Here is a 27,247-nt window from a genome sequence, read left to right on the forward strand (position 1 = left end):
GTAGACTCATAAACCTGAAACTCCATGGACAGGAGCTGTCCTGTTTACCACTCTGTATCCATGAACTACCACAAGGTTTGGTTCACAGCAGGTACTTAGTATTTCACAAATAAATTCTTCTGTCTTCCACCATGGCTATGCATTTGAAGCCACTGTGCTGTGGAAGACTCTTTTTTTCTAGCCCTTTATCGTTAGGAGGAAATTGGTCCCTTTCTTCTTGTATGTTAATCATATTTCATTGGTAAAACTAGAGAATTACTGTAAAGGCAGTCTGGGATACTTCCGATTAAGTACCCATTATTTAGACATTTTCTCTGTATTTTTTATTTGGAAGCTTTTCACTCGCTTTTAGGCAAGTAAATTACTTTTGAAGAAAATACAAATTAGCTTACACATGTCCCCTTTGAAGTTACTTTAAAATTGATGTTTGTACTTTTGGGCATATTTTCTAACAACTTTAATGTAACTTGAAAGCTTTCAGGTTTTCTTTTCATTTTCTTTGCATTCTGTGTCATGTGGTAACTTTTCATCTTTTATACAAGTGCCAAAGGACTTATTGGGACCTATCTTTCCATAGTCTTTTACACACATGCATCATCTTCTGCTGTCTTTGAAGTTGTCAGATCTTCCTGTCTTAGATATTTTGTCTCTTGTTTTGTATATATCCTTTTTTTGGAAAATAAATACACTAAAAAGTCAAAATATTTTTTAGCAGCTTTGACTGAAACCATGTTGTTTTTCAAGATGTACTTTTTCTTATAGATCATTTTTTTGGAAATAGACTTGAATCTCTTTTTCATCTTACTTAACACTGTAAGTCATTAACCTGTTCCAAATGGCAGTCTTCACTTGAGAATCAAATATCCTAGAATCTACTCTTACTACATTTGTTGTTAAATTAGTTGTACAGATGCAAAGGGGCATCCTATTTAACAAAGTTAGAGCTTAAGTCCTCAGAATTTGAAAATCTGGAATATGTTTATTATATATTTTTTTAAATTTAACTTAATTATACATACAATTTTTTGACGGATTCATCCCTACTGAAATGACTAAAGGTTACTATGTATTGTGTTCTTTTCTTAATTTACTTACTATTTTATACTGTTTTAATTAAATTATTATAGTTCTGTGAAGAAAGTTTTATTTGGAGGCTTCACATATCAGTTATTATTGAGTCGATTGTGAGACTCAAGGTGACTGTTGAGACATTAAACAGATTATATAACCTCTGTCTTTCATCCTTAGAAGAAATCCTGTCACAATTTTTGTGGTGGAACTGGACCATACTTAACTCACTTTGGCTCACTTGGAAGAGATTCACTGTGGGTTTTAAGGAATCTTATTTGGAACCCAAAAGCTTCTACTGTGTTTTTTGCCTCTTGGAAATCCATCATTTTTCTTTATTTCCAAGAGTATGGAATAAAGAATAGGCAAAGCTTTAGGATTTTATTTATTTTGAATATACCATTATCTGTGAGAAGGGTTTTACAGGACTACCTATTATATAAAACGTATATTTTATTTTATATTTTTAGGTTTGTAGTTATTTTAATTTATAGTGTTAACCCAACTGGTCATGATTTTCTTTTGCTTCTTCCACATATTTTCCTAACCCTGTTAATATAAATCAAAATAGATAAAAATAAACCCTACAGCCAATGGATAAGAAGGGAAAACACTCACTTTCAGTGCTCACTACTCCATGTGTTGGATGCCAGCAGCCAACAGAAACAGATGGCACTTTATTCAACCTGATTTATAAATGTAACTAACATTTTTCTATTGCATATTTCATGAGTTTTATATAATGTATGATTGTTTTCAATATGTTCTATAATTGGAAAACATACTTATTTTTTAGAATATATATGTAAACTTTATATATGTGTATGTATACATATACTGGTATACACACACACACACACACACACATATATATATATATAATTTATATAGAAGCATTTTGAACAGCTGCCAGATAGCTACTGGCATTTATTCCTTAGTATAAATCTGAAGATATTTGGCTTTACAGAGGTTTTCAAGGTTTGATTTACTTGTCCTAATTAACATTGAATTTGAAATTTTGCTCAAGAATAAGAATTTATATATATAAATTACATAGCAAGTCATTCCTTATGTTTTATCTGGCTACATCATAGTTTATTTATAATATATTTTTATTGATTTCAGAGAGAGGAAGGAAGAGGGAGAGATAGAAACATCAATGATGATAGAGAATCATTGATCTGCTGCCTCCTGTATACCCCATACTGGGGATCAAGCCTATAACCTGGGCATGTGCCCTGACTGGGAATCGAACCAATACCTCCTCCTGGTTCATAGATGGACGCTCAACCAGTGAGCCATACCAGCCTGGCTCATGGCTTACTTATTAACTGTTGTTTGTGTAAATGTTGATTTATCATAAAAAAGGTAAATTGTTAAGTACAGAGAAAACTGCACATGAGTGCGTAAAACCCATCCTATGATATTAAAGATGAAGATATGGAGATACTGTCTTCTAGCTTTAAAGTTAGTCCACTTGTCAAATGAATCATTCTAACCTTGGGAAAATCATCATGCATCAAACAATTGCAAATTAAAATAACCCCTGTTCTAAAGAATTAATTTAAATTTGTTACATGTCTTCTAGTCCAAATGGAGTTATTGAAACATTTAATTATTTGTTTCAGGTGAATAAGCTACTAAAATATTTTATTATTTTCTAATACCATTTCATTCTCTTGGTGGATGTTTTTATCACCTCCTGTTTTCAAGTAAATGTACTATACACAGATAAAGAGCCAGGTGATCTAAGCAGCTCGGGTTGAATAGTTCTTTAGGCAAATAAAGTTCTTAAAATATGACAAACCAAAAATAATAATAATAATAATGTGTCAAGATTTGGAGTGAGTTTCAAACTTTCCATTTGCTTTTAATAGCTTAATAATTGCAAAAAGAACCACAATTTGGAATTGAACCTTCAGTTGATCATTTGGAACTTCTAGGTAATGTGTCTGCTTTATTTGGTTTCTAAAATAGTGTCAGCCTCAATGTATATCATAAAATTGCCACCTGGTTTTGAATACATCTATACATCTAAGATGGGGCAAGTTCTTTGATAATTGAAATTTGTTGGATGAGCCGAACATGTTTTTGTTTTTCTTTCTTTTTACTTTTTTGCATAATTTCTCCCACTTTTTCACTCCCCTTACATCTTCTAATTCATTCAGGGGCACCATGTGTAAGATATGTTCTGTTGTGATCATAGGCAATTATGACTTGTCGTGACTATTTCATTGAAACTAGAAAGAAACCAATAGCTCTCAGCATTTTCTTGGAGGAGTTGGTATTGTCAAGAGTTGTGTTTGGATTAAATCACCTTATATTTTTTTCTTTGTGAATATTAGTGATGTGATAAATGCTGAAGAAGCTTGCTATAATTTACTTTGGTAATGGATCATGGTAGTCACTATACTGTGTAGGATAGCAAATTGGGTAGAATACAGTGTTAATTTGAGATATTGAGGTCTTCTCTCTATTGGGTACAATTCTCTAACTTACTTGTTTCGAAACATAAGAATTCATGTAGGCATTATGATGTTACAGCTTAAGTATTCAAGTGAGAGTTAGATATTTCTTTTCTCATGATAATTTTGCTTATCTCTATTTGGGATTAAATTTATTAATTTGGATTTGGCATGCAAGAAAAATTACTGAATTGGGAGTTGAGACACCTGGATTGGAAGTTTACCTTTGTTAATTATCAGCTATGTGATCATCAAGTCACTTCCCTGGACTGCTTTTTCAAAGCTCTAAGACAATGTCATTTCATATTCTTACAGTATTTTTCTGACTAGAAATTGTTTATGTTGCTTATGGTTAGTTATTTAAAATTACTACAGGAATACAGCAATGATTACTATTTAGTAATAAGTGCACTTAATTTAAAATAACTGTTTTGGATACTTATAAATACACTTACTCATTTTAAAAATAGCATTTAATTAAATATATGCATATTTATATAAGAAGGAAGTTAAAAATATAGAGAGGTGTAATTATGCCATCATTTGTTATGATCATTTATTGGCATTATTGTGCCTTTTGATACTAATTGCAGTATGAGTATGAAAAACTTTGAATTGATGGAGTCATTCCAGATGCTTGAAGATTTAAAGTATTAATTATAAATTGTAAATAATTGTATGTCTTCTAAAGAATTGAAAACGTGAACTTGGAGCTTTCACCTATATATTTCAAAAATCATTTCACTGATTAGGTGATTCAAAAACTAAATGATTCATTTGCTATTTCATTACCTAAAAGTTGGATTAAAAGAAGAGAAATATGGCAGTGTGTGAAGGCGTTGTGAGCATTCTGACATGTTTATAGAACTACTAGTAAACTGAGTAATTTGAATATTTTCCCTTTGATATTGGTTATTCTGGTCACCTTAATTGAAATACCTTATATGCAAAAATTATGCAAATTGAGAAAATAGCTTATTAGAGAAGGAAACAATAGTTTATCCTTTTTAAAAATTTATTTCAGAGAGGGAGAAAGGGAGGGAGGGAAGGGAGAAAGGGAGGGAGGGAAGGAGGGGAAGGGAGAGAGAGAGAGAGAGAGAGAGATATCAGTGATGAGAGAGAATCATTGATTGGCTTCCTCCTGCACATCCCACCCTGGAGATCGAGCCAGCAACCAGGCATGTGCCCTGACCTAGAATCAAACTGTGACCTCTTGGTTTATAGGTTGATGATCAATCACTAAGCCATGCCAGCTGGGCAATAATTTGCCCTTTTGACAATATTTTATCATTTATATTTTCTAGCATAATCATTTATGAGTTTCAATCCAACCACTTATTTATTTTATTCCAACAAATTTATTCAGACTTTGTAATACATATCTTATTAAGTTTAATTGGGTTTAGAAAGATGAGTATTACATGACCTTACCAGTTTGGAGATGAACTGTGTTGGAGGACAGAAATTGAAGCATAAAGGATAGGCATGTCACAGAAGGGAAAGATGGATATGTAAAGAGATAGACATAAAGTTTGAGTTAGAACTTAGATAAATGTTGTCAATATTAGGGACTCTTTTGCGCTAATATTCTCAAACTTTAATGTGAGTGTGGCTTACTTGGGGATCTTGTTAAAAGGCAAATTTCAATTCAGTGTGTAGTAAGAATTAGGATTCTACATTTCCACAAGGTCCTAGGGAAGGCCAGTGCTTATGAGCCATGAATGGTATTTTGAGGAGCAATGCTCAGTACTGTTCTTTGGGATTAAGAATAGATGTAGGGTCTGCATTTAAAGACTTTTCTTGATACAGTCTTACTTTTTCTTCCTAATTCCCTACATAATGTGATTAAAACGTACTAATTGGCAGTACAAATGTAAATGAATACATAGTTTATAAATTTACTTATTTTAAATGACTAGTCCAGTCAAGTATTGGTTATCTAAAGGCAGATTAAATAGTATGCAATGAGCCATGGTATTACAATAACAAGGGACTCAGTATTATGAATTGAAATGACAGTACTTTAGGAAAACATCAATGTATTATGTTGAATAGCAATTCTTTTTAGAATTATTTGGTAACCATAATCTGGGAATGTAATTTGTGGGAGTGGTGCCGCCTTTCTCTTCCATTCTCTGAAGAGCAGTGATCTGCACATGGAATTGTAGGTCTACAGAGGCTGTGCTATGTGGGTGGAGATTTTTAACATATCGGCTGTAAATACTTCTGTAGTTCATACTTTATTACTCTTAAACCTTTGGATATTGTCTTTCAAATGGTAAATGTGTTCTGAAATACATATTAAATGAATTTAAAATAAGTCATTTATATCATATTTTGCTTAGTTTTATTTTAACTAGAATTTGGGGACATCTGAGATCTTTTCCTCCCACTTTTAAAAAAACTGATTATTGCCCTAGCTGGTTTGGCTCAGTGGATAGAGCTTCGGCCTGTGGACTGAAGGGTCCTGGGTTTGATTCCGGCCAAGGGCACATGCCCGGGTTGTGGGCTCGGTCACCAGTAGGGGGCATGCAGGAGGCAGCCGATCAATGATTCTCTCTCATCATTGATCTTTCTATCTCTCTCTCCCTTTCCCTTCCTCTCTGAAATCAATAAAGAAATAAATATTTTTTTAAAATTGATTATTTTTTTGCACAAACATGCATGCATACCCACATACACGGGCATACAGTTGATGTAGTATGAGTCTAGGTTTAGCATTTCAGCTGTAGAAGTCGTATAACATGAAAATTTAAATTTTCTGCATAAATCATAATTGTATATGAATTATTTAAAAAATATTCAAACTAATTTTGGATAACTTTGTTTTCCTCTCAGATACTTGTGCTATTTAAAAGTATAGCACTCTTTATTGTTTAATTTTTCATGTTTTTTTTTCCATGAGACATAAATAGTGCAATAGAGCTATACAGCATTACTTAGAAATACTAATTTTCTAAGTGCTTAACCTAAGTGGTAACGTTTAACAGAGAAAACTGTTTTTATCATTAATTAAACATTAGATATTTTTGTGGATTTCTTTTTCATTTTTTTAGAGAACCAGAGGACGGAAACGAAGCTTCATTCCTGATGAAGAAAAACATGAGGTTGGAATAAGTTAAGCATTTTTTGGACAGTCTAAACTTTGAAAAACTTTTTTGCTAAAAATTATTTCTGCTTTCCTCGTTCCCTGATTTTGTTTTATGTTTTGTTTTGTTCTCCTGGGATGGCAGGAGAGAGTTCCTAGAGAGAGAAGACAGAGGCAGTCTGTGTTACAGAAGAAGCCCAAGGCTGAAGATTTACGAACTGAATGTGCAACTTGCAAGGGAACTGGAGACAATGAAAATCTTGTCAGGTAAGTTGAATTCTGAGACTTTGTCTTTAGGGGATTAAGGCTGCATTTTCATCATTTTCTCATCACAGATATAATGAGGAGGAAAAGCACAGTGCAGGACCTTTTATAAAACCTACCACACATTGGATATTCTCTGGAGCTAGATGTGATTAGGAGCGATAATCTGAATTTTGAACACAAGAGAAGTTGACAATACTCTGCTTATAGAGGCCACAGAAAGAGTTTGTACTAAGATTGTTTTATCTCATTAAATACTGAAATTACTAAGTTCTCTTAGCATGTTACAGAACTTAAACTTTATTAGCAATAATGATAAGGTAGAGATACTTTTTATAGATAAGAGCTCCATCAGTAGTTCTTTACTGTTTACCAAAACAAATGTGTTGAATGCTTCTCTCTTGTGAAATAAAGAAAGGTGAAAAGATGGCCTAGATAGATCTTACTTTGTTTTTTTGTTTTGTTTTGTTTTGTTGTTTGTTTTGTTTTGGTACCTTTTTTTTAGCAGACATAATGCTAATCAGGAATCTCAGCTGATACTGCTATTCCTGATGGTCCAGACACTTCTAAATTTAGCCGTTTGCTTCTTTTTCTGAGATGAAGGAATTGCTCAAAGCCTTTGGTGAGATGGAGAAGTGGGTGGGTGAACTAAGGAAACCTCATTTAAAAGAGTTATCACCTTTTCAAAAGACAGTGACATAAATAATCTTTTAGTATGTCAAGGGAACCCCTTCTGATTTCTTGCAAAATTGTCTTTCATAAAAACCCCTATTAAATTACATGAGGGCCCAGAAATTAAAAGTTTCAAAAGCAGTAAGTTGATAACACGTGTATTAGTTCTATTATACGATTTTAAATATTTGCTTCCAAATGATGTCATTTATTTGTCATTAAAATTATAATTTTTATTTGTTTTAATTCCTCATATAAAAGCAAGAAGTTTGGAATTTATGAGTTTTTTATACTATAATTGAGGAAGATTAGGGGAAAATTAAAATTTTAGTGAAAAAATAGAAAGTGCTTCAACAAAGTCCAGGAAGTCTGTAACATGTGGCCAGTGTTTCTTGAATGTCGTGAGAGCTCTCCTTGAGGTTAAACTCATTTAAATTTAGGATAATGTAGTTCTAATGATAGAAGATACCCATGAATAATTCTGACCACAATGTAATTTTCTAATTTATTAAAAAAAAATTCCAAGCAAAGCATAACATGATGGAGTGCATGAAACAATAAAATAACAAAAATGAATAAACAAAAGGAGGGAAAAAAACCATAAAAACAATCTTATATAGTGGACAAAATTCACTGTAGGGGAAATTTCCTTGGGGTGAGGATGGCATTGTTGTGCATGATCAATTTGGAGAACTGGTTATCTCCTTTTTAATTAATTGAACCTATAGGAATATCTATTCTCTTATTTATTTTTAACTAGTAGGTTTAGGCCTTTTTACTATAAGACCTATACATTTTTACCAGGTTTTTATTTACTTATTTGATCATGTATTTGAAAAAAAAATAATCCAGGAAATAAATACAACTTTTATTTAAAAAACTACTTTATAATAAGAGCTCTTTAACACATATTTTAGTTGTATTAAAAAATAGGTACCATTTTTCTTGTATTCTTGATAATTTTTTGAGTAATATTAGTCTTTCATCTCACTTATTTAATTAGTTTCTGTTATAAAGTTTTCATTCCTAATTGCATTATTATAGCATGCCAGTGTCTGGGATTCTGTGAAAGACTTCTTAGAAGATAAAGATATTTTTGTTACTATAGAAATGACGGTATACAAGCCCTCTTCCATGGTTTTACCTTGTTAAGAAGATAACATCACAGATTTTCTTCAAAGGATTTAAAGAGATAATGAAGAGGACTTAAAAAGTTTTATAAATATTATATATAATGTATTTGAGAACAAAATAAACTGGATATAAAGCAATGCCATAAAATGTTTTATGGTTATAATGTGGTTGCTCCATAAAATGAAAATAAAAAAATACACATTCAGTTTAAGCACTATTGCTCTTGAGTTCAAGAAGAATTACAATTCATGTAGAATTTAATAGGTTTAAAAAGGTAATCTTATAAGCTAATATCTGCCATTTCCCTTAACATCTCTTTTGTTTTGTAACTGGCACCATCATTGTTTACAAATTCCCTAAAAAGTCCACACATTTATGATTAAGTTGCATCTTAATATTATGTACACATGAAATTTTTTTTGCAACATTAATTTTAAGACTTTATTTTCTCTAAGGATGTATTTCAGTGCTTGGTTAGGATTACATTATACTTATATATATATGTCTATTAGGTTCTCATAAAATTAAACTTCTTGGGTCATAATTTAATTAATAATCTCTTATTGAATACACCACATTTATTTCCCAAGTTTCTTTGAACAAGCAAATATGACTCACTAGAACCTGCTGTTTAGCAGCTATGATTTTGAAACCACACTTCTCTATGTAATTCAGGCTATATAAAAATTCCTTCTTAATTATTTTGCTTGCTTTTTCGGTTCTTTGTATATATGTATATGTCAATTTACATGTATAATTTTTTCTATTACTGGGGAATTGCATTCAGTTTATCAGTCAGTTGTAATAGTAGGTTCCAACTGTTATTGTTTGCCTCTTTAGCTTTCCTCAGGTCTTCTTATGGCAATTTCTGTGTCTGAGTTTTTCCCTTTATTGTTGTACATGGTAAAAATCACATTCTGCTGTATTAGGGACTGTTAATAATTGCTCAGTGATAGTAAATTCTTTCCATATAAAATAGTGCAGCAGTGATATAATTTAGTAATACAAAGGATACACATATATGTGGATTCTGAAATAAAGGTTCCATTTGTTAAATATGTTCCAGTAATAATAAATGCTTAATTTTTTTTTTACCTTTCAGAGAATGTGCATGTTCTGTTTTTGTATATAATTATTTCTAGAATATGTGGGACAAAAAATTGAGTTTGTTGAACCTCATTCTTCTGAAGTGATTAGATTGAACTATTTCCATTAGACATGGGAAATGTAAACATTGTCAAGATCTTAAAGAGAAGATGGTTTTACACCATTTTATGGACTTCTTGAAAATAGTGTTTCCTTTTTTTGCCATTTACTTTTTAAATTTAATTAAAAATTACCTGGGAAGTTTCCAATTAAAATATGTATTTCTTTATGTTACTTAGTATTTATCTCTTTGTGATGGATGTTTATTGGAGATAGTTTTGGGCCCACTTAGTGTCTGTCATTTGTTTTTATTTGCACAGTTCCTAGCACATTTACTAGGTGTGCCCGTTAATAGTGCGGATTAACTATTAACCGGTTAATAATTCGGATTGCCTGTTAACCCGTTAAAAATGCAGATTAATTATTAACCGGTTAATAGTGCAGATTACATATTAACCGGTTAATAGTGCGGATTAACTATTAACCAGTTAAAAATGCTGCAGCTCCATTAGGTTTATTACTATTTCTGTCCAGGTTGAGTTTAAATGGTCTTTTTTCTCAAGTAAAGGCTTTTTATAAGTTAGGGACCTTTGGGCTGTGATAATGGAAAACCTAACTAAAATTTTAGGTTTGAAATAACAGACGATTTATTATCTCACATAACAAGAAGTCAGATCGGTTAGCACTGCAATGATGTCCTCAAGGACTTGGTGTCTTCCCATGTTTCTACTCTGATCACTAGTGCCTGATAAATTTAGTGTCTGTCTTCTCAAAATCTCAATATCTCAATATCTCTCTTTCTCTGAACCAGGGAGAGGATAGGGGCAGGCCTACAGACCACTTAGGTCTCCAGGTACCTAAATAGCTTTGTAAGTTTTATTTTGTTAGCAAAGAAAGGAGTCAGTTGCCTTTGAGTGGGCAGTAATGGCAGTTGAATAGGCAACCAATTTTCAACTCTAGCCTTGATTTGCATTTCAGTCTTGTTCAAAATACCAGTATACTAAATAAATGCTTGATAATGCATGATTGCTCCACATAAAAGTAGTGACTGAATATTCTTTGGTGAATTAATCCAAAATTTTTAATATCATAATTTATTCCTAGAATGAATTGGTCACTAACTACAAGTATTTGATGAAGATGTTTAAAATGTTTAATGAAGGAGAATTCCTTTTGTGTGACTAAAGAATAGTGGATATTTTTTTTCTGGATATTAGGTAAGGAAATAGGAACCATAGATTTGAGATGAGTTAGTAAATTCTTCATTGTAAAAGATAAATGAAGGAATTCCTCTCCTTGAACATATTTGATGTTTAAAAGATAGATTTTAGAGATAGTGAGCCTTTTTTCTCTATAAATCCTTATCAGGCTATCACATTAGGAATAAGACCAAAGTTTCAGACCTCAAATTTTCTCTTAGCTGTGTAAACTTATTGCGACACATTTTCTTAGTGGAAGATATGGGAGAGAAAAATTGTTTCCTACAACTAAGAACCTAGTGTCTTTAATATTATTTTATATTGTGGCCAGTACTCAGAGGACAGGAAATGATCTATGAAGCTATATCACTTTTATAGCTAAATCCAAACTATTAAATGCCTGTCATATTATCCTCCTTATTTGAATATATAGCAAATTATATAGGTATTGAACCATTTTAGTTACAAGATTAGATGTCTGTTTAGTTTCTTAACAAAGCTATTACCATTTTTACTTATTTCACATTTTAAACATCTGGCCTCTGAGTACTTTACTCAAAACCAAATTTGATTATATCATCAGTTAATAGGAGTACTAGCAACAATTTATGTTCATAATATTTTTATTTCAAATATTAGTCTCTGATTATTCAGATTTTTTTATTTTTAATTACCTCTTTTGTCCATAATTTGTATGGAGGTTTCTAGATTGCCTGGATCATAGTTGAAGGGGTGTTTTTCTCCCAGAAATTTGATTAGATTAAGAGACTGACGCTAAGATTAGTTGTAACTTTAGTTACTATATTCATAGAACATCAGATCACTTAAAATGGTTTGTTACTTTAAAAAAACACCTAGTTTTATCTCTATTAAGATCAATTAAGACTCATTTGATATATTTCTTCAAATAGAATTTTATATTTTATATACTTGCTACTTTATTTTTTCTTGTGCAGTTTATCACATAATCACTATTAATAAAATTTGCATATCATATGCTTGTGAAGTGATGGTGCAAATATATATTATTTGGATACATAAAAGTTAAAACTTATAAAGAAATATAAGTTGTTTTTTTTAAAAATATATTTTATTGATTTTTTACAGAGAGGAAGGGAGAGAGATAGAGAGTTAGAAACATCGATGAGAGAGAAACATCGATCAGCTGCCTCCTGCACATCTCCTACTGGGGATGTGCCTGCAACCCAGGTACATGCCCCTGACCGGAATCGAACCTGGGACCCTTCAGTCCGCAAGCCGACGCTCTATCCACTGAGCCAAACCAGTTTCGGCAAGAAATATAAGTTTTAAAATGATTTGTGTTTTCTAATAAATTTCAAATGTAGTGAAACCAGACATTTTTGCACAAAGACATATCTGGATAAACTTCTGTTTCTATTCTTTACTCTATGAGCAATTTCAAGGATAGGTTTCAGGGTTTTGTTTTGCTTAGTTTATTCTTGTATTCCTGAGTCAGTGATTAGTATAGTGCAATTCCTCTATTCTAAAGGATTGTTTCTAAAGCTTGGATTTCTAATATTTCTTATGTGTAAAGTGTACCCCTCATGTCACCCTGACAGCCTGTGTAATATACCTGTTTCTTCAAGTTTGGCTACTATTATATCTGGTGTATGTCTAACCTGGTTTTTCTCTTTTGAAAGTATAACCACCTTTATCCTTATTTAGCTCTATGTTGTTCAACTCACTGAACAAAGAGCCCCATCCTGGTGGTTAGTGACTCACACACTTTATAGGAAGTTGCATTAAGGAATCACTGGCAAGATATTAAATCTTCTTAATTTTTATGTTTGATTTAATTTTTTTAAAAGGCAGAGATAAAGTAGCGTATCAGATGTCTCAGAAGACACATGGACTTCCTATCTCTCTTAGCCTTTATAATTTTAACTTCTATATTGAGATATGTCATTCATCTGAAATTAATTTTTGCTTATGGGCTCAGGTAGAGTTAAGAAAGCTTTGTTTATTATTTCATGTGGCTTTCCAGTTTTCTAGCACCCATTGATGAAAATACTTGTCTTACCCAAATAAGTTGCTTTGGTACTATTGCTAAAAATAAATTGATTTTTTAAATGTGGGTCTATTTCTAGACTGTGTTCTATTTCATTAAGCTATGTATCAATTATCTTGATTGTTGGTGGCTAGAGTAAGCTCTTTTGTTATTCCATTTCATTTGTATTTCCATATTAGTGTCAAAAACAGCTTGTCTATTTTCATTTATAAAAGAAAATACAATACGACACCAGAAGAAAAAAAAGGATAGGCAGCAACAACAAAAATAGATAAATTGGAAACATTTTGTGTAGCAAAGGACACAACAAACAAAGCGAAAAGGCAACCCACAAAATAGGAGAAATATTTGCAAATCATATATCTGATAAAGGATTATCAAGAATATATAAGGAACTAAAACTCACCATCAACAAAAAAAACCTGATCAAAAATTAGCAAAAGACTTGAATAGACATTTCTCCAAAGAAGATATGAAATAACCAATAAGCACATGAAAAGATGTTCAACATCAGTGATCATTAGGGAAATTCAATGAGGAACCACCTCAAACCATTAGGATGGTTATTAGAACACAAAAATGAAAATAAACAAGGAAACCCAGAAAATAACAAGTGTTGGTGAGAATGCAGACAAATTGGAACCTTTTAGCACTGTTGGTGGGAATGTACAATGTTGCATCCACAATGGAAAACAGTATGGCGGGTCCTCCAAAAATTAAAAATAGAATTGCCATATGATCTAGCACAGTGGTTCTCAACCTTCCTAATGCCGTGACCCTTTAATACAGTTCCTCATGTTGTGGTGACCCCCAACCATAAAATTATTTTCATTGCTACTTCATAACTGTAATTATGCTAGTTATGAATTGTAATGTAAATATCTGATATGCAGGATGTATTTTCATTGTTACAAATTGAACATAATGAAAGCATAGTGATTAATCACAAAAACAATATGTAATTATATATGTGTTTTCTGATGGTCATAGGCAACCCCTGTGAAAGGGTCTTTCGACCCCCAAAGGAGTCGCGACCCACAGGTTGAGAAACGCTGATCTAGCAATTCCACTTTTGGGTACATACTCAAAAGAATTGAAAGCAGAGACTCAAAGAGATATTGTATATCCTTGTACATAGCAGCATTATTGGCAATAGCCAAAAGGTGGGAGCATCCCATTGTCCATTGATGGATGAATAGATAAACAAAATGTGATAAATACATACAATGAAATATTCTCCAGCTCTAAAAAGGAAGGCAATTCTGATACCTACTATGACATGGAAGAACCTTGAAGACCTTATGCTGAGTGAAATAAGCCAGTCATAAAAGGACAAATATTGTATGATTCCCTTTGATATGAGGAAATTGGAATAGTCAAATTCATAGAGACAGAAAGTAGAGTGGTGGTTGGCAAGGACAGGGTGACTGGGCAGTTCATGTTTAATGGGTACAGAGTTTTAGTTGGAGAAAATGAAGATGTTTTAGAGACGGATGGAGGTGATGGTTACACAACTGTGAATTTACTTAATGCCTCTGAACTGTCCACTTAATGGTTAAAGTAAATTTTATGTTATATGTATTTACCACAATTTTTAAAAAATCCTACTTGGGTTATGGTTAGCTTTGTTTTGAACACATGGATGAATTTGGAGAGCACTAACATCTTTTTTTTTTTAATATATATATTTTATTGATTTTTTACAGAGAGGAAGGAGAGGGATAGAGAGTTAGAAACATTGATGAGAGAGAAACATCAATCAGCTGCCTCCTGCACACCCCCTCTTGGGGATGTCCCCGCAACCAAGGTACATGCCCTTGACCGGAATCAAACCCGGGACCCTTCAGTCCACAGGCCGACACTCTATCCACTGAGCCAAACATGGTTAGGGCCAGAGCACTAACATCTTAACAATTTTGTCTTCTAATCAACGAACCTGGTATAGTTTTACATTTATTCATATATTCAGATATCCTTTTCTTTTCATCATCAGTGTTTTTGTAGTTTTCACTGTAGAAATCTTGGAAGTCTATTATTAAATGTACTAGAGGCCCGGTGCACGAAGTTCGTGCACTGGGGAGGGGGGGAGCGGGGGCGTCCCTCAGGCCAGCCTGCACCCTCTCTCAGTCTGGGAGCCCTTGGGGAATGTCTAACTGCCGGCCCTGTTGGGAGCGGGCCTAAGCCGACAGTCGGACATCCTTAGTGCTGCCATGGAGGAGGGAGAGGCTCCCGCCACTGCTGCTGCACTCGCCAGCTGTGAGCCTGGTTTCTGGCTGAGCGGTGAGCGGTGCCCTCCCCTCCCCTGTGGGAGTGCACTGACCAGCAGGGGGCAGCTGTGTTAAGCGTCTGCCCCCTGGTGGTCAGTGCACATCATAGCAACCAGTCATTCTGCCATTTAGTCAATTTGCAAATTAGCCTTTTATTATATGGGATTCCATAGTATTTAATATTTTTTCATGCTATAGTATAGGAAAACTTTAAATATACATATATTTTTAAATCCTCACTCGAAGATATTTTTTCATTGATTTTTAGACAGAGTGGAAGAGAGAGGGAAAGACAGAGAGAAATATTGATGTGAGAGAAACACATCGATTGGTTGTCTCCTGCATGAGCCCCATTCAGAGCCTGGGCCGGGGAGGAGCCTGCAACCGAGGTATGTGCCCTTGACCAGAATGAATCCAGGGACCCTTCGGTCCTCAGGCTGAGGCTCTATCCACTGAGGCAAATTGGCTAGGGCTAAATACAAATTTTAACTGCTTATGCAAGTGTTGAGAGCTGCCAGGTGTTGAGGGGTCACTTAGGATCACAAACCAAACTGAAAGTTACAGTTAAAATTACTTATTACAGTAGCATAAGCAAGAGGCCAAGTAGGAATGGTTGCTGGCTCCCCAAGTGTTCCATTTCCCCCACTAAATAGAACTTGGTAAAGTCAAGTGGATCATTGCAGACATTGAGTGAGGTATGGGGCATTAATGTCTCTGCTGACAGAGCCCTGAACAAAAGGCTCTTGCTGTTTTATGGGCACAGGGGCTGGGGGACGGAGAGGGGAAGGGTAATGAGGTAGAACTGAGTCAGTGGATAAAAGTGTCTTACCCCTACCTCAAGGGGGGGGCGAGAACAAGGGGGTCTTGGGGAAAATGCACGAGTAGTGTTTAGTCTAGCTCTTTCTTCCCCCACAAAAGGAGGCCTTACAATCCTGGAATAAATACCTCCTGATCATGAGGTATGGTCTCTTTTATATATTTTTGGAATTTATTCGCTAATATGTTGATAAGGGCTTTGTGTCTCTATTCATAAAAGTCTTGCTTTGTTAATTGCTTTTCTTGTAAAGTCTTTATCCAGTTTTGTCATCAGGTTTTACTGGGCTTCTAAAAGGCCTTAGAAAGAGTTCCTCTCTCCTTTTTTTTCTTTTTTAAAAGAATTTGTTTAAGATTGATATTTCTTCATTGAATTTTGTTAAATTCCCCAATGAAAACATGTGGACCAGAGTTTTCTTTGTTAAGTACATTTAACTTTAGTATACATTTCTGAGAGTTAAACCTCAGAAATACATAAACTCAGAATTACATAACCTTAAGGTGATCTTGTTCAATATTAAAGTGTGTGTGTGTGTGTGTGTGTGTGTGTGTGTTTTAAGTGGAATTTGAATAGAATGCTTTCACTTTTGTATTTTATGATTAAGGATAGAGAAGAGAAGCTATCAAACCTCATTTTTTCTCCCTATTTTACTTTATTCACTCATTTTCTCCATGTGGTATGTGTCATTAGTGTAACTAATTTTCCACTGAATATTGTTGTTGTATATGGAGAGATTGTTGATTAGGAAAACCATAATGCTAACTTAAGTAACTAACCAGGAAAATGATGGGGGAGGGCATAGGACTGAAATTGAAAGGCTGGAATTTTAAACAAGAGGCTGTATCACCATGAGGTATGTAGGTAACTTTTCTGGGAACCAGTTATTTCATTCATAACACAAGCAATGTATTAAGTTGATTTGCAGATCCCTTTAATTTTCACATTCTATGACTTTATATTACTACTAGAGGCCCGGTGCACAGATTCGTGCACCAGTGTGGTCCCTCAGCCTGGCCTGTGGGGATCCAGCCAAAACCGGCTCTCTGACATCTCCCGAGGGGTCCTAGATTTCAAGAGGGCACAGGCCAGGCAGGGGGACCCCACTGGTGCACGAATCTGTGCACTGGGCCTCTAGTATGCATGTAAGATCTTTGATTAATCTCTTCCCACACTTCCCCTCCCCGCTTCACTCTGAGATTCATCAGTCTGTTCCATGTTTCCATGCCTGTGGTTTCCGCTCTTGCATTGAGCATCTGCCCTCTGGTGGTCAGTGCGCGTCATAGCTACCAGCTGGTCAGCTGGTTGCTTAGGCTTTTATATATGAATGATTGAAAAAGAGAAATTTGGAAATGAAAAATGGTATCCAGGTGTAAAGAATTCTGAATAATTTATTGCACAAATCTCCCACTCTTAGCCCATAATATTTTTCTAATTTCAATTTCAGTTATATATTTTATAAATCATAGCCTATCACAAATATGTGAGTTAATTATTAGATAGCCATTTTTCATTTTTTACTAATTGAGACGTAGGTTTGTGAGGGATGGTTTATAGTTTACTTTTAAAAGTTTTTTGTTTTCTTAATTCTATATAACAAAATATTTAATGAGCTTTTAAATAGGCTAAAATATATTTGTAGATGACATGATAGCTGAGTATTTATAGCATTTCTCATTTATTCAGTTGTTTTGCATATATGATATATGGTTTCTTTTCATTTTAATTCTTAATAATTTTTCTTTTAATTTTTAATTCATTATAAACCTTTTTGTGAAACAGTTTCAAGGATCAATTACATTTATCCTAAACTGAAATGAATTAAGATTATCAGTTTCTGAATTAGCTTTTCCTATTGCCCTGTACTTAATAGGATTTAAAGTTAAATATAATGTACTTATACATAAAGCATGCTCCCACTTAAAAGGAGTTTCCTCTAATTCTGTCTCACTTTCTAGTCTGATCTCGTGTAATATTAAGAAAATACATAATCAAGAATTGGTTTGACATTGTGAGATGACTTGGTAGCTGACTTTTACCATTGCACATAAACAATGCACTTATTCTCAATCACAGTATCACTTTCAGCCAGATAACCACTAAAATCACTGCACTGTGGTTTTCTGAAAATGCCATAATCCTTCAAATGCCACATTAAACCGAGAGAGAAAACCATCAGTAGTGCCTGCACAGTTATGTAGAAGAATGGGCCATGAACCAAGTGAAAAGATGTTCTGGAAGAACAGTAACCTTTCCCTTGATGTGTGCATTTCCCATTACGTTTTTGACACAAAATGTTGCAAAATGATTTAATGGTGGCATTTTGTTTTGCTGACTCCTTTTTTTTCATTAAAAAGAAGCCCAAGTTAGGATAGGAATGTAGGGGAAGAGTGACCAAGCACTGAATTCTATTATATGAATCTGTTTTCAAATTAAATAAATAAAATATTATTAGGAACATGGCTTTGCCCTCTTTACACGTTAACTGTGATAAACAAATCACTTAGTTGTATTTATATCTTCACAACGATGTTATTTTCTTTAAAGTTAATTTTTTCTCCATTTTTCTCTATTTTCTTCCTAGGAACCCCCTGATTATAAATGACATGTCAATAAATCAGGAAAGCTTGGTTTAGTAATTACATAGACCTCACCTACTACATGTAACTCAGTAGTGTCCTACTTTTTACTGTCACTTTGTATGTGTAGCTGATTATGCAAGAAAATAAAGTAGGAATAAACTCAGAGGTCCAAAAGATTAATGTCTGTTAACTTTGACAGGATACATTTCTATGGGGAATCAAGTCATCATGTTGTCCCACATAAAACTAGTACAAAACTATGTACTAGCAATATTTACTGTAAACCTATATTAAGGATAACTGTCCTTAATATACCATATTATTTTTAAATATATTTTTATTGATTTCAGAGAGAAAGGGAGAGGGAGAGAGAGATAGAAACATCAGTGATGAGAGAGAATCATTGATTGACTGCCTCCTGCATGCCTCACACTGGGGATTGAGCCCGCAACCTGGGCAAGTGCCCTGACCTGGAATCAAACCGTGACCTCCTGGTTCATAGGTCAATGCTTAACCACTGAGCCATGCCAGCCAGGCTATTTTTTTTTTCTTTTTCTGTTTGATTTCTATTCAAAGTGAGTTTGCTACGACAGAGTATATGTGTATTTTACATTTTAATAGATAATGTTATTTCATTTCCCAACAGACCCAAATATGTGACAATGTCATGGCACAGATTTTGACAATTCTGGTGGATAGAAATTGGCATTTTGATTATATTTTGTGACTACCTATGAGGTGGAATATTTATACATATATTGATTAGCCATCTGGATTTTCTCATCCATGTGTTGTCTTTCCATGTACTCTGCCCCTTTATTGAGGTGTTTTTGCTTCCTAAAAAATGAGTTTATCACATACTTTTATTCTATGACATTTATTTAGTCTGGTCACTTCAGTGTAATTAGTGATCAATGCTTGGTACATTTCTTGAGCTTTGATCTTCACAGTCATATCTTTTTAAATTCTGCACCCAGCATAGCAGTAGTATTATATCTCATATATAAAACTGTTCATTTTATACATTTCCTAGACCTTCTTGTTCTGATGTTTGGCTGTCTTAAATTCCTGAAAACAGTTTTTGGTAACAATGTATAATTTATTGATATCAGATAAAATTGCTAACTGTAGGCTAGTTTTTCAGTGTCATTAAGTCTGTTTTTTTTATACTGGCAAATAATAATAACTCAATATATAATATAGAAATATTTATGTATATAAATAATGACATTGCTTACTTTCTACTTCATTGCTTGACTATAGTACTCTAAGATAAGATTAGACTTGGAATTAGATTATATGTCCTCTTCTTGATTATTTTATTTTATTGATTTGAGAGAGAGAGAATTTGTTGTTCCACTTATTTATGCATTAATTGGTTGCTTCTTGTATGTGCCCTAACCAGAGATCAAACCCACAACCTTGGCATATCTGGACTTTGCTCTAACCAATTGAGCTTCCTGACTAGGGCCAATTGCTGTTTTTATCAATACAATTTTTATTTACTCTAACTTTGTTAGTGGAACTAGAATTAGAAACTAGAACACAAATAAGTGACATGCCTTATCATGTATTTCAAAAGATTTATTTACTGTTAAATCTGGATTTTTCTCTTTAAAACCTTGTATGTTAGAAAGGTTCTTATGATCTTTATTTCCTTGCATGTGTTATTACCTGAAAACTAAATGATCGATTCCAGGATTTATCATTTCTCTCTAAAACAATACCTTTTCTTATTTACCCACATTGGTTATTATGCTATTTAATTCTATCTTAGACAAGGGTATGCTATTATCTAACAAAAGTTTGTTTTATTATACCCTTACTTTAGTTCTTTGGTGAAAGAAAGAAATTTAAACAATTATTAAAAAGTGAATAACACAGTTCCTTCAGCCTTTCTTTCACAGGGCCTATATTGTTTAATGCTTTATGGTTTTCCTTTAAACTGCAGATGAATACTCTGGAAAAGTAACTTTGAGAAAAGTATTATGGGTAAAAAGTGACAAGTTAGAGGTTGAATATTACTTCATGACTATACTATTAAGAATGTAACTGTATGATTTGACTTTAATGTAAAATTGTCCATATATTCTGTGTATGTCATTTTTAAATACAAAAATACATGAAGCCAAGAACTCTTAAGTGTGTCTTAGTTCACAAAGAGCAACCACTTGAGCACTGTGAGATCTGATAGATTGAACTACAGAAAAAGTAACTCTTTAAGTATGTTCCCTCTAAATAATCGCAAGTGGAGGAGTTCTGCCTTGAATGAAACTGTTAGGCACTCCCTGTAATTGCTCAGTAAATCAGATGGACACAGACAGCTGCACAAGGCAGATAGGCCTACCAGAGACTAAATCAATGGGATTCAGTCCCATCCAAGTGAATTACATCAGTCAATAACTGTCTGAAACTTCCAGATGCAAATTTCTCTTGTCAGGTTACTTATTTGTGTCAATTATTAAAGAATTGAAAAATTGCCTGATTATATCAAGGACCTTCTGTGACATGACCTATAAATGTAGATCTTTTTTAAAAGAGAAGTTGAATTTCATGTAGAGCATTCAGCACTCTGACCAAAGATTCTTTGACTTTTCTTTTGAAGCTTTCATTTGTAAAGAAATCATAGAATCAATTTTTCCCTATTTTTTCTTTTCTTTTTAAAAATCTTTATTGTTGAGAGTATTATAGATGTTCCCCCTTTCTCCCCCCATACCCTCCTCCACTCAGTTCCTGCCCCAACCCAGGCCATTATCACCCTACTGTCTGTGTCCATAGGTAATTACTTCTCCAGGAAATCAGTTTTTGTTCTTAAGGCTTTCAACTGATTGGATAAGTCCCACAGACATACTCATACTCTTCCCATCCCCCCCCCCCCCCCGCGATTCCTCAATCTGTTCCATGCTTCCATGCCTCTGATTTTGTTTTATTCACCAGTGTATTTTGACCATTAGATTTTTTTTTCATTTATTTTGATTTTTAGGTTCAATTGTTAATAGATATGTATTTGTTGCCATTTTTATTGTTCATATTTTTACTCCTCCTCCTCCTCCTTTTTCTTCCTCTTCCTTCTTCTGTCTTCTCCTTTCTTCTTCAATAATACCCTTCAACATTTCATATAATACTGGTTTGGTGATGATGAGCTCCTTTAGCTTTTTTTTGTTTGTGAAACTCTTTATCTGACCCTCAATTCTAAATGAGAGCTTTGCTGGGTAGAGTAATCTTGCTTGTAGGTCCTTACTATCTGGCACTTTGATTATTTCTTGCCATTCCCTTCTGGCTTGCAAAGTTTCTGTTGAGAAATCAGCTGACAGTTGAATGGGCTCTCCCTTGTAGGTAACTAAATGCTTTTCTCTTGATGCTTTTAAGATTCTCTCTTTGTCTTTAACCCTTGGCATTTTAATTATGATGTGTCTTGGTGTGGTCCTCTTTGGGTTCCTCTTGTTTGGGACTCTGTGCCTACTGGACTTGAAAGTCTATTTCTTTCACCAGGTAGGGGAAGTTTCCTGTCATTATGTCTTTAAATAGGTTTTCAATATCTTGCTCTTTCTCTTCTTCTGCCACCCCCATAATTTGGATGTTGGTACGCTTGAAGTTGTCCCAGAGGCTTCTTATACTTTCTTCATATTTTTGGATTCTTTTTTTTTTCCCCTCTTCCGATTGGGTGTTTTTTTGTTTTCTCATAGTCAAAATGGTTGATTTGATTCTCGGAATCCTCTATTCCACTATTCAATCCCTGTAAATTATTCTTTATTTCAGTTAGTTTATGCTTAATTTCTGACTGGTCCTTTTTCATGTCTTTGACATTCTCACTAGGATCCTTGAAAGTCTCATGAAGATCTTTGAGTAACCTTATACCTATGGTTTTGAACTCGGTATCCAGTTTTCTTGCTTCAATTTCTTTCATTTGTGACATGTTTCTTTGTCTCTGCATTTTGGCTGCTTCCCTGGATTTGTTTCTGTGTATTAGGTAGAGCTGCTATGTCTCATGGAATTGGTAGAGTGGCCTTGTGTAGTAGGTGTCCTCTAGGGCCCAGTGGCTCAGCCTCCCCAGTCACCTGAGCTGGGCACTCTAGATGCACCCCTGTGTGGGCTGTGCTCAAGTCTTGTAGTTGAACCTGAATTGCTGTTGGCATCTCTGGGAGGAGTTGACTTCCAGACCAATTGGCTGTGATGACCAACTTAGACTACAGTGGGAGCACTGCTGTGCAGGAGGTGAGGCCCAGCTGTGAAGCAAGGCAGGCTGGCACTAGTGCTGGGTCTTGGGTCTTTTATTGATAGGTTTGGGGTATGCTGTCACCAGCTGCAGCTTGTTTGAGAGATTTTAGCAAAGCCTGAAGCCTGAGCCAGGACAGACCATTCATATGGAAAAGCTGCTACAAATAGCTTGGGAGGGGCTGCAAATTGGATGGGATGGGATCTCATGGAATCCCCTGGGCAGAGCAAACAGTGTGGGTTCCTCCTTTCCCTATTCTTTTAAAAATAAGATTCCTAAGTTGATTGTCTTCAAATTTATTTTCCTAATTGATTTCATATTCATTAAAGATATTAAAATCCTTGCCGAAACCGGTTTGGCTCAGTGGATAGAGCGTCGGCCTGCGGACTCAAGGGTCCCAGGTTCGATTCCGGTCAAGGGCATGTACCTGGGTTGCGGGCACATCCCCAGTGGGAGATGTGCAGGAGGCGGCTGATCGATGTTTCTCTCTCATCGATGTTTCTAGCTCTCTATCTCTCTCCCTTCCTCTCTGTAAAAAACCAATAAAATATATTTAAAAAAAAAAAAAAAAAAGATATTAAAATCCATTCATTTATTCATCCATCAAATTGTTATATGTTGCATATGATATCCTCTATATATATATAAAAGCCTAAGCGACCGTTATGGCAGAATGACCGGAATGACCGGTCACTATGATGTGCACTGAGCAGACAGGCAGGCAAGCAGTTAGGGGCAAGCAGGCAGGTAGGCAAGTGGTTAGGGGTGAGCGGTCCCAGATTGTGAGAGGGCGCAGGCCGGGCTGAGGGACCCCCCCCGCCCCCGGCCTCTAATATATATATACATATATACATACACATATATATATCATAGAATTTAGAGGATCATGGGAATATTTCTAAAAGGAATCTTTCTATTAGAAATTTCTATTAAACTGAGGTGACATTTGAGTGGATCTTGAAGTATGACCAGATTTCAAAAGATGAATATGGGAGGTAGCAAATCCTTCAAGAGAATGAATGACAATGAAAAAGATACAGAGTGGAATTGGAGTCATGTGATGTAAGTTTAAGGTAGATTGGAGCCTGGATTCAGACTAAAGATATTAAGAGTCTAATGGGGATCCACTGACAGCAAGAGATAATATGGCGAATAGTGCTTTAGAAGGTTGATATTGTAGAGGCCTGTGTAATAAATGAATGAGCAGCTGGAAGTAGACCAGTTTGGAGGCTGATGGGAAAATAAATGAAGAGGATTCAGGAGACACAAATTCACACTAGAGGTTGTAGCAGATAATTAACTAAAATGGGGAAGCAAGGAAGAAAGGTGAATATTAAATGATACCGGCCGGCTGACTTTAATATAACTAAAGATTTTCCTCGATATCTGAAAATAGAGTGTTTCTGTGAAATCTTTCAAAAGCAGAAATGGTATAAAGTGAAGAAGCAATTGCCATTAATTTATATGGAATATTTGTTGAGCATTCCTGGACCCCAAAAAGAATCAAAAAACATAAAACTTAAAATAACACTAACATATAATAAAAGCAGGAATGATATGATAACTATGCAGTCTGTATAAGGTAGAAATAATGTATGTACAGTGTAGTTTCAACCAGAATCGGGAAGGCAGGGGGCTGAGAGCTGTGATGCTAAGCTAAATCGATAGAGTTTGGGGTGGTGGGAAGTTCAGGAGACTGGGGTGTAGGAAAGAGAGGAAAAGGTTATCTATTAGCATCTTATTGTTGTTTGAATCCATCAGGGCATGCATGTCACTAACACCTACGTCTTCTATGTCTGCCTGACTTGATGTTGAAGGTGGCTGATATGGAAGACTTGAAATATGACAGTATGCTTGATGTCTTTGCCTCATGCATTTTTCTATCAGATAGTTCTTTGTAGGCACTCAAAACATCCTCAAAACCTGCCCTAAACCTATGTGCCCTTTCAAAAACTCAATACTTGGTGTGGATGCAGGAAAGTTCAATGCCTGCCCAGTATCCTTATTTCATTCACCATGTTTGAAAACCTTAATTATGTCCAGTTTTATGCTAAGTATAACACCCTTGGGAGTGCTCTTAGGCTATCTGATACCTTAGAACACATCTTGCTAACGGGTACACAAAATAAATAGAGATAAAGCACAGATGCTCACAGAAACAGTTCAAAGCTCTGGGGGCTTGATGCTGAGTGTTGTTCTAGGGAAAGGAGCTTGGTGGTGTCACTTTCACTGCTCAAGGTACATGAACAGTTTGCTGCAGAACAAACACTGAATGCTATTTTTGCTCTTCATCTTTTTAAAGCAAAACTCATCTTTGAATTTATTTCTGTTAGTGAAACAGGTACTAATGTAGGTCTTTTGTAAAAGTGCAGTAGTGTAACCTGAACTTTTGAAAAGTGGGGGATACCTGTAACTGGAAAGAATAGTGATAGTGGTAACAGAAAGATCAGTGATGAGTGATGTCATAGGGGGTTGTGAGGTTTCTTTTTAGTTGTGTTTACTGAGAAATTTCCAGAACATATTTAAAGTTTTGGGATTATAAATACAGAGCAGAATCCAACTCAGATTATTTAGTAACTGTTACAGATTTGTTCTACAAAACTTGAGCATCAAATCCTAACTCTCCTACCTGAAAGTAAATGACTGTGTCTCTGGATACTGAAGGTTTGTCTGATAGGAAATCATCTATATCTCTATATATAAAAACCTAAGCGACCGTCCGTCCATTTGACTGTTCGACCTGTAGCTATGACGTGCAATGACCACCAGGGGGCAGACGCTCAACGCTCAGGCATGGAAACATGGAACAGACTGATGGCTCTCAGAGGGAAGTGGGGGGGAGGGGTTGGAAGAGATTAACCAAAGATCTCATATGCATACTAGAGGCCTGGTGCACGGATTCGTGCACTGGTGGAGTCCCTCAGCCTGGCCTGCGGGGACTGAGCCAAAACTGGCAGTCTGACATCCCCCAAGGGGTCCCAGATTGCGAGAGGGTGAAGGCCAGGCCAAGGGACCCCACCGGTGCATGAGTCCATGCACTGGGCCTCTAGTATTCTATAAGAATGGAGGAGATGAAAGAATTGGGTTGATGTTCTTGGTTTAATTGGGCTAAGTCCAGAAAAATGTAATGACAAGATAGGAGATCTTTAAGATAAGATTGCTTAGTACTCTGTGGGGTTTTTTAAAGCTTTGTTTTGGTGATCAAAATATCTTTGTGTGTAAATAATATTTGTCTCTGCTTAGTTGAGTGTTAGCTGGTTCACATTAAGTAAAGCTGTGGAACATTTGTAATTTGTCTCCTACCCTCTTTATTAATTTATCTGTGTATTTATTTATTAGCTTTTTTTCCCATGCTTCTTTCTTTGTGGTGCCTTCATGCCAGCTGAATTTGCCCTACTTTAAGTAGAGCTTCTTAATCTTTAGGATACATTCAAATCATCTGGAAGTCTTATACAACCACAGAGTTTCTGTTTTGGACGTTATGAGGTGGTGCCAGAGAATCTGTATTTCTAACAGTTTCTCAGTTAATGCTGATTCTGATGGTTTGAGGACTACACTTTGAAAATCATTGCTTTATCCCAGAAGTCTTTTAGCTTAAGCCCTATGATAGTGGCGTTCAGCTTGGTTGCAAATCATCTATAGAAAAAACTACAAACAAAAAAAAGCCCACTGTTTGAAATCCTGAATCAATAGATTGCAAATTTATGGAGTGGAGTTGGGGCATCTGAGGTTTTACAAAGCTTCACAGGTATTAGGTACCTAGTAGTACCTATGGCAGTTCTCTCCCAGGCCCTTAGCTTTACTCTTTTAATATACTAAGTTCTAACTGTTTGGAGAAGACTTTAGAAAAGCATTTCTTCAGCAAATAGTTATTGTATACTAGAGGCCTAGTGCACAGATTTGTGCACTGGTGGGGTCCCTCGGCCTGGCCTGCACCCTCTCGCAATCCAGGACCCCTCGGCGGATGTCGGACTGCCAGTTTCGGCCCGATCCGCAGCCAGGCCTGATTTGTGCACCAGGCCACTAGTATGCATATACCTGTAATATCTTTGGTTAATCTCTTCCTGCTCTCCCTCCTTCCCCCTTCCGTCTGAGAGTCATCAGTCTGTTCCATGTTTCCATGCCTGTGCGTTGAGCATTTGCCCCCTGGTGGTCAGTGCACATCATAGCTAATGGTCGAACGGTCGCTTAGGCATAGATAGATATAGATATAGATATAGATATAGATATATAGATATATAGATTCATTTGCGCCTGATCCTGAATTTAGTCCTCAATATACACAGGTGAACAACATAGGAATGTA

At 35.1% G+C, this 27,247-nt stretch overlaps 1 protein-coding gene across 5 annotated transcripts in view; it reads left to right on the forward strand.

The window, feature by feature from the left end:
* PHF14 (PHD finger protein 14) overlaps positions 1-27,247 on the forward strand; it is a 154,274-nt gene that overhangs the window by 56,091 nt on the left and 70,936 nt on the right. For 4 of the 5 annotated variants that reach the window (XM_006085020.3, XM_006085019.3, XM_006085018.3 and 1 more), the window contains exons 15-16: positions 6,590-6,640; positions 6,767-6,888. In XM_006085020.3, coding sequence (XP_006085082.1) covers positions 6,590-6,640; positions 6,767-6,888 — 173 coding nt within the window. Of the gene's footprint in view, positions 1-6,589; positions 6,641-6,766; positions 6,889-8,601; positions 8,722-27,247 lie in introns of those variants that run through there. The other variant, XM_014452446.2, reaches the window with a different exon arrangement.

The sequence above is a fragment of the Myotis lucifugus genome, unplaced genomic scaffold (assembly GCF_000147115.1).
Source record: "Myotis lucifugus unplaced genomic scaffold, Myoluc2.0 scaffold_15, whole genome shotgun sequence".
NCBI classification, from domain to species: Eukaryota; Metazoa; Chordata; class Mammalia; order Chiroptera; family Vespertilionidae; genus Myotis; species Myotis lucifugus.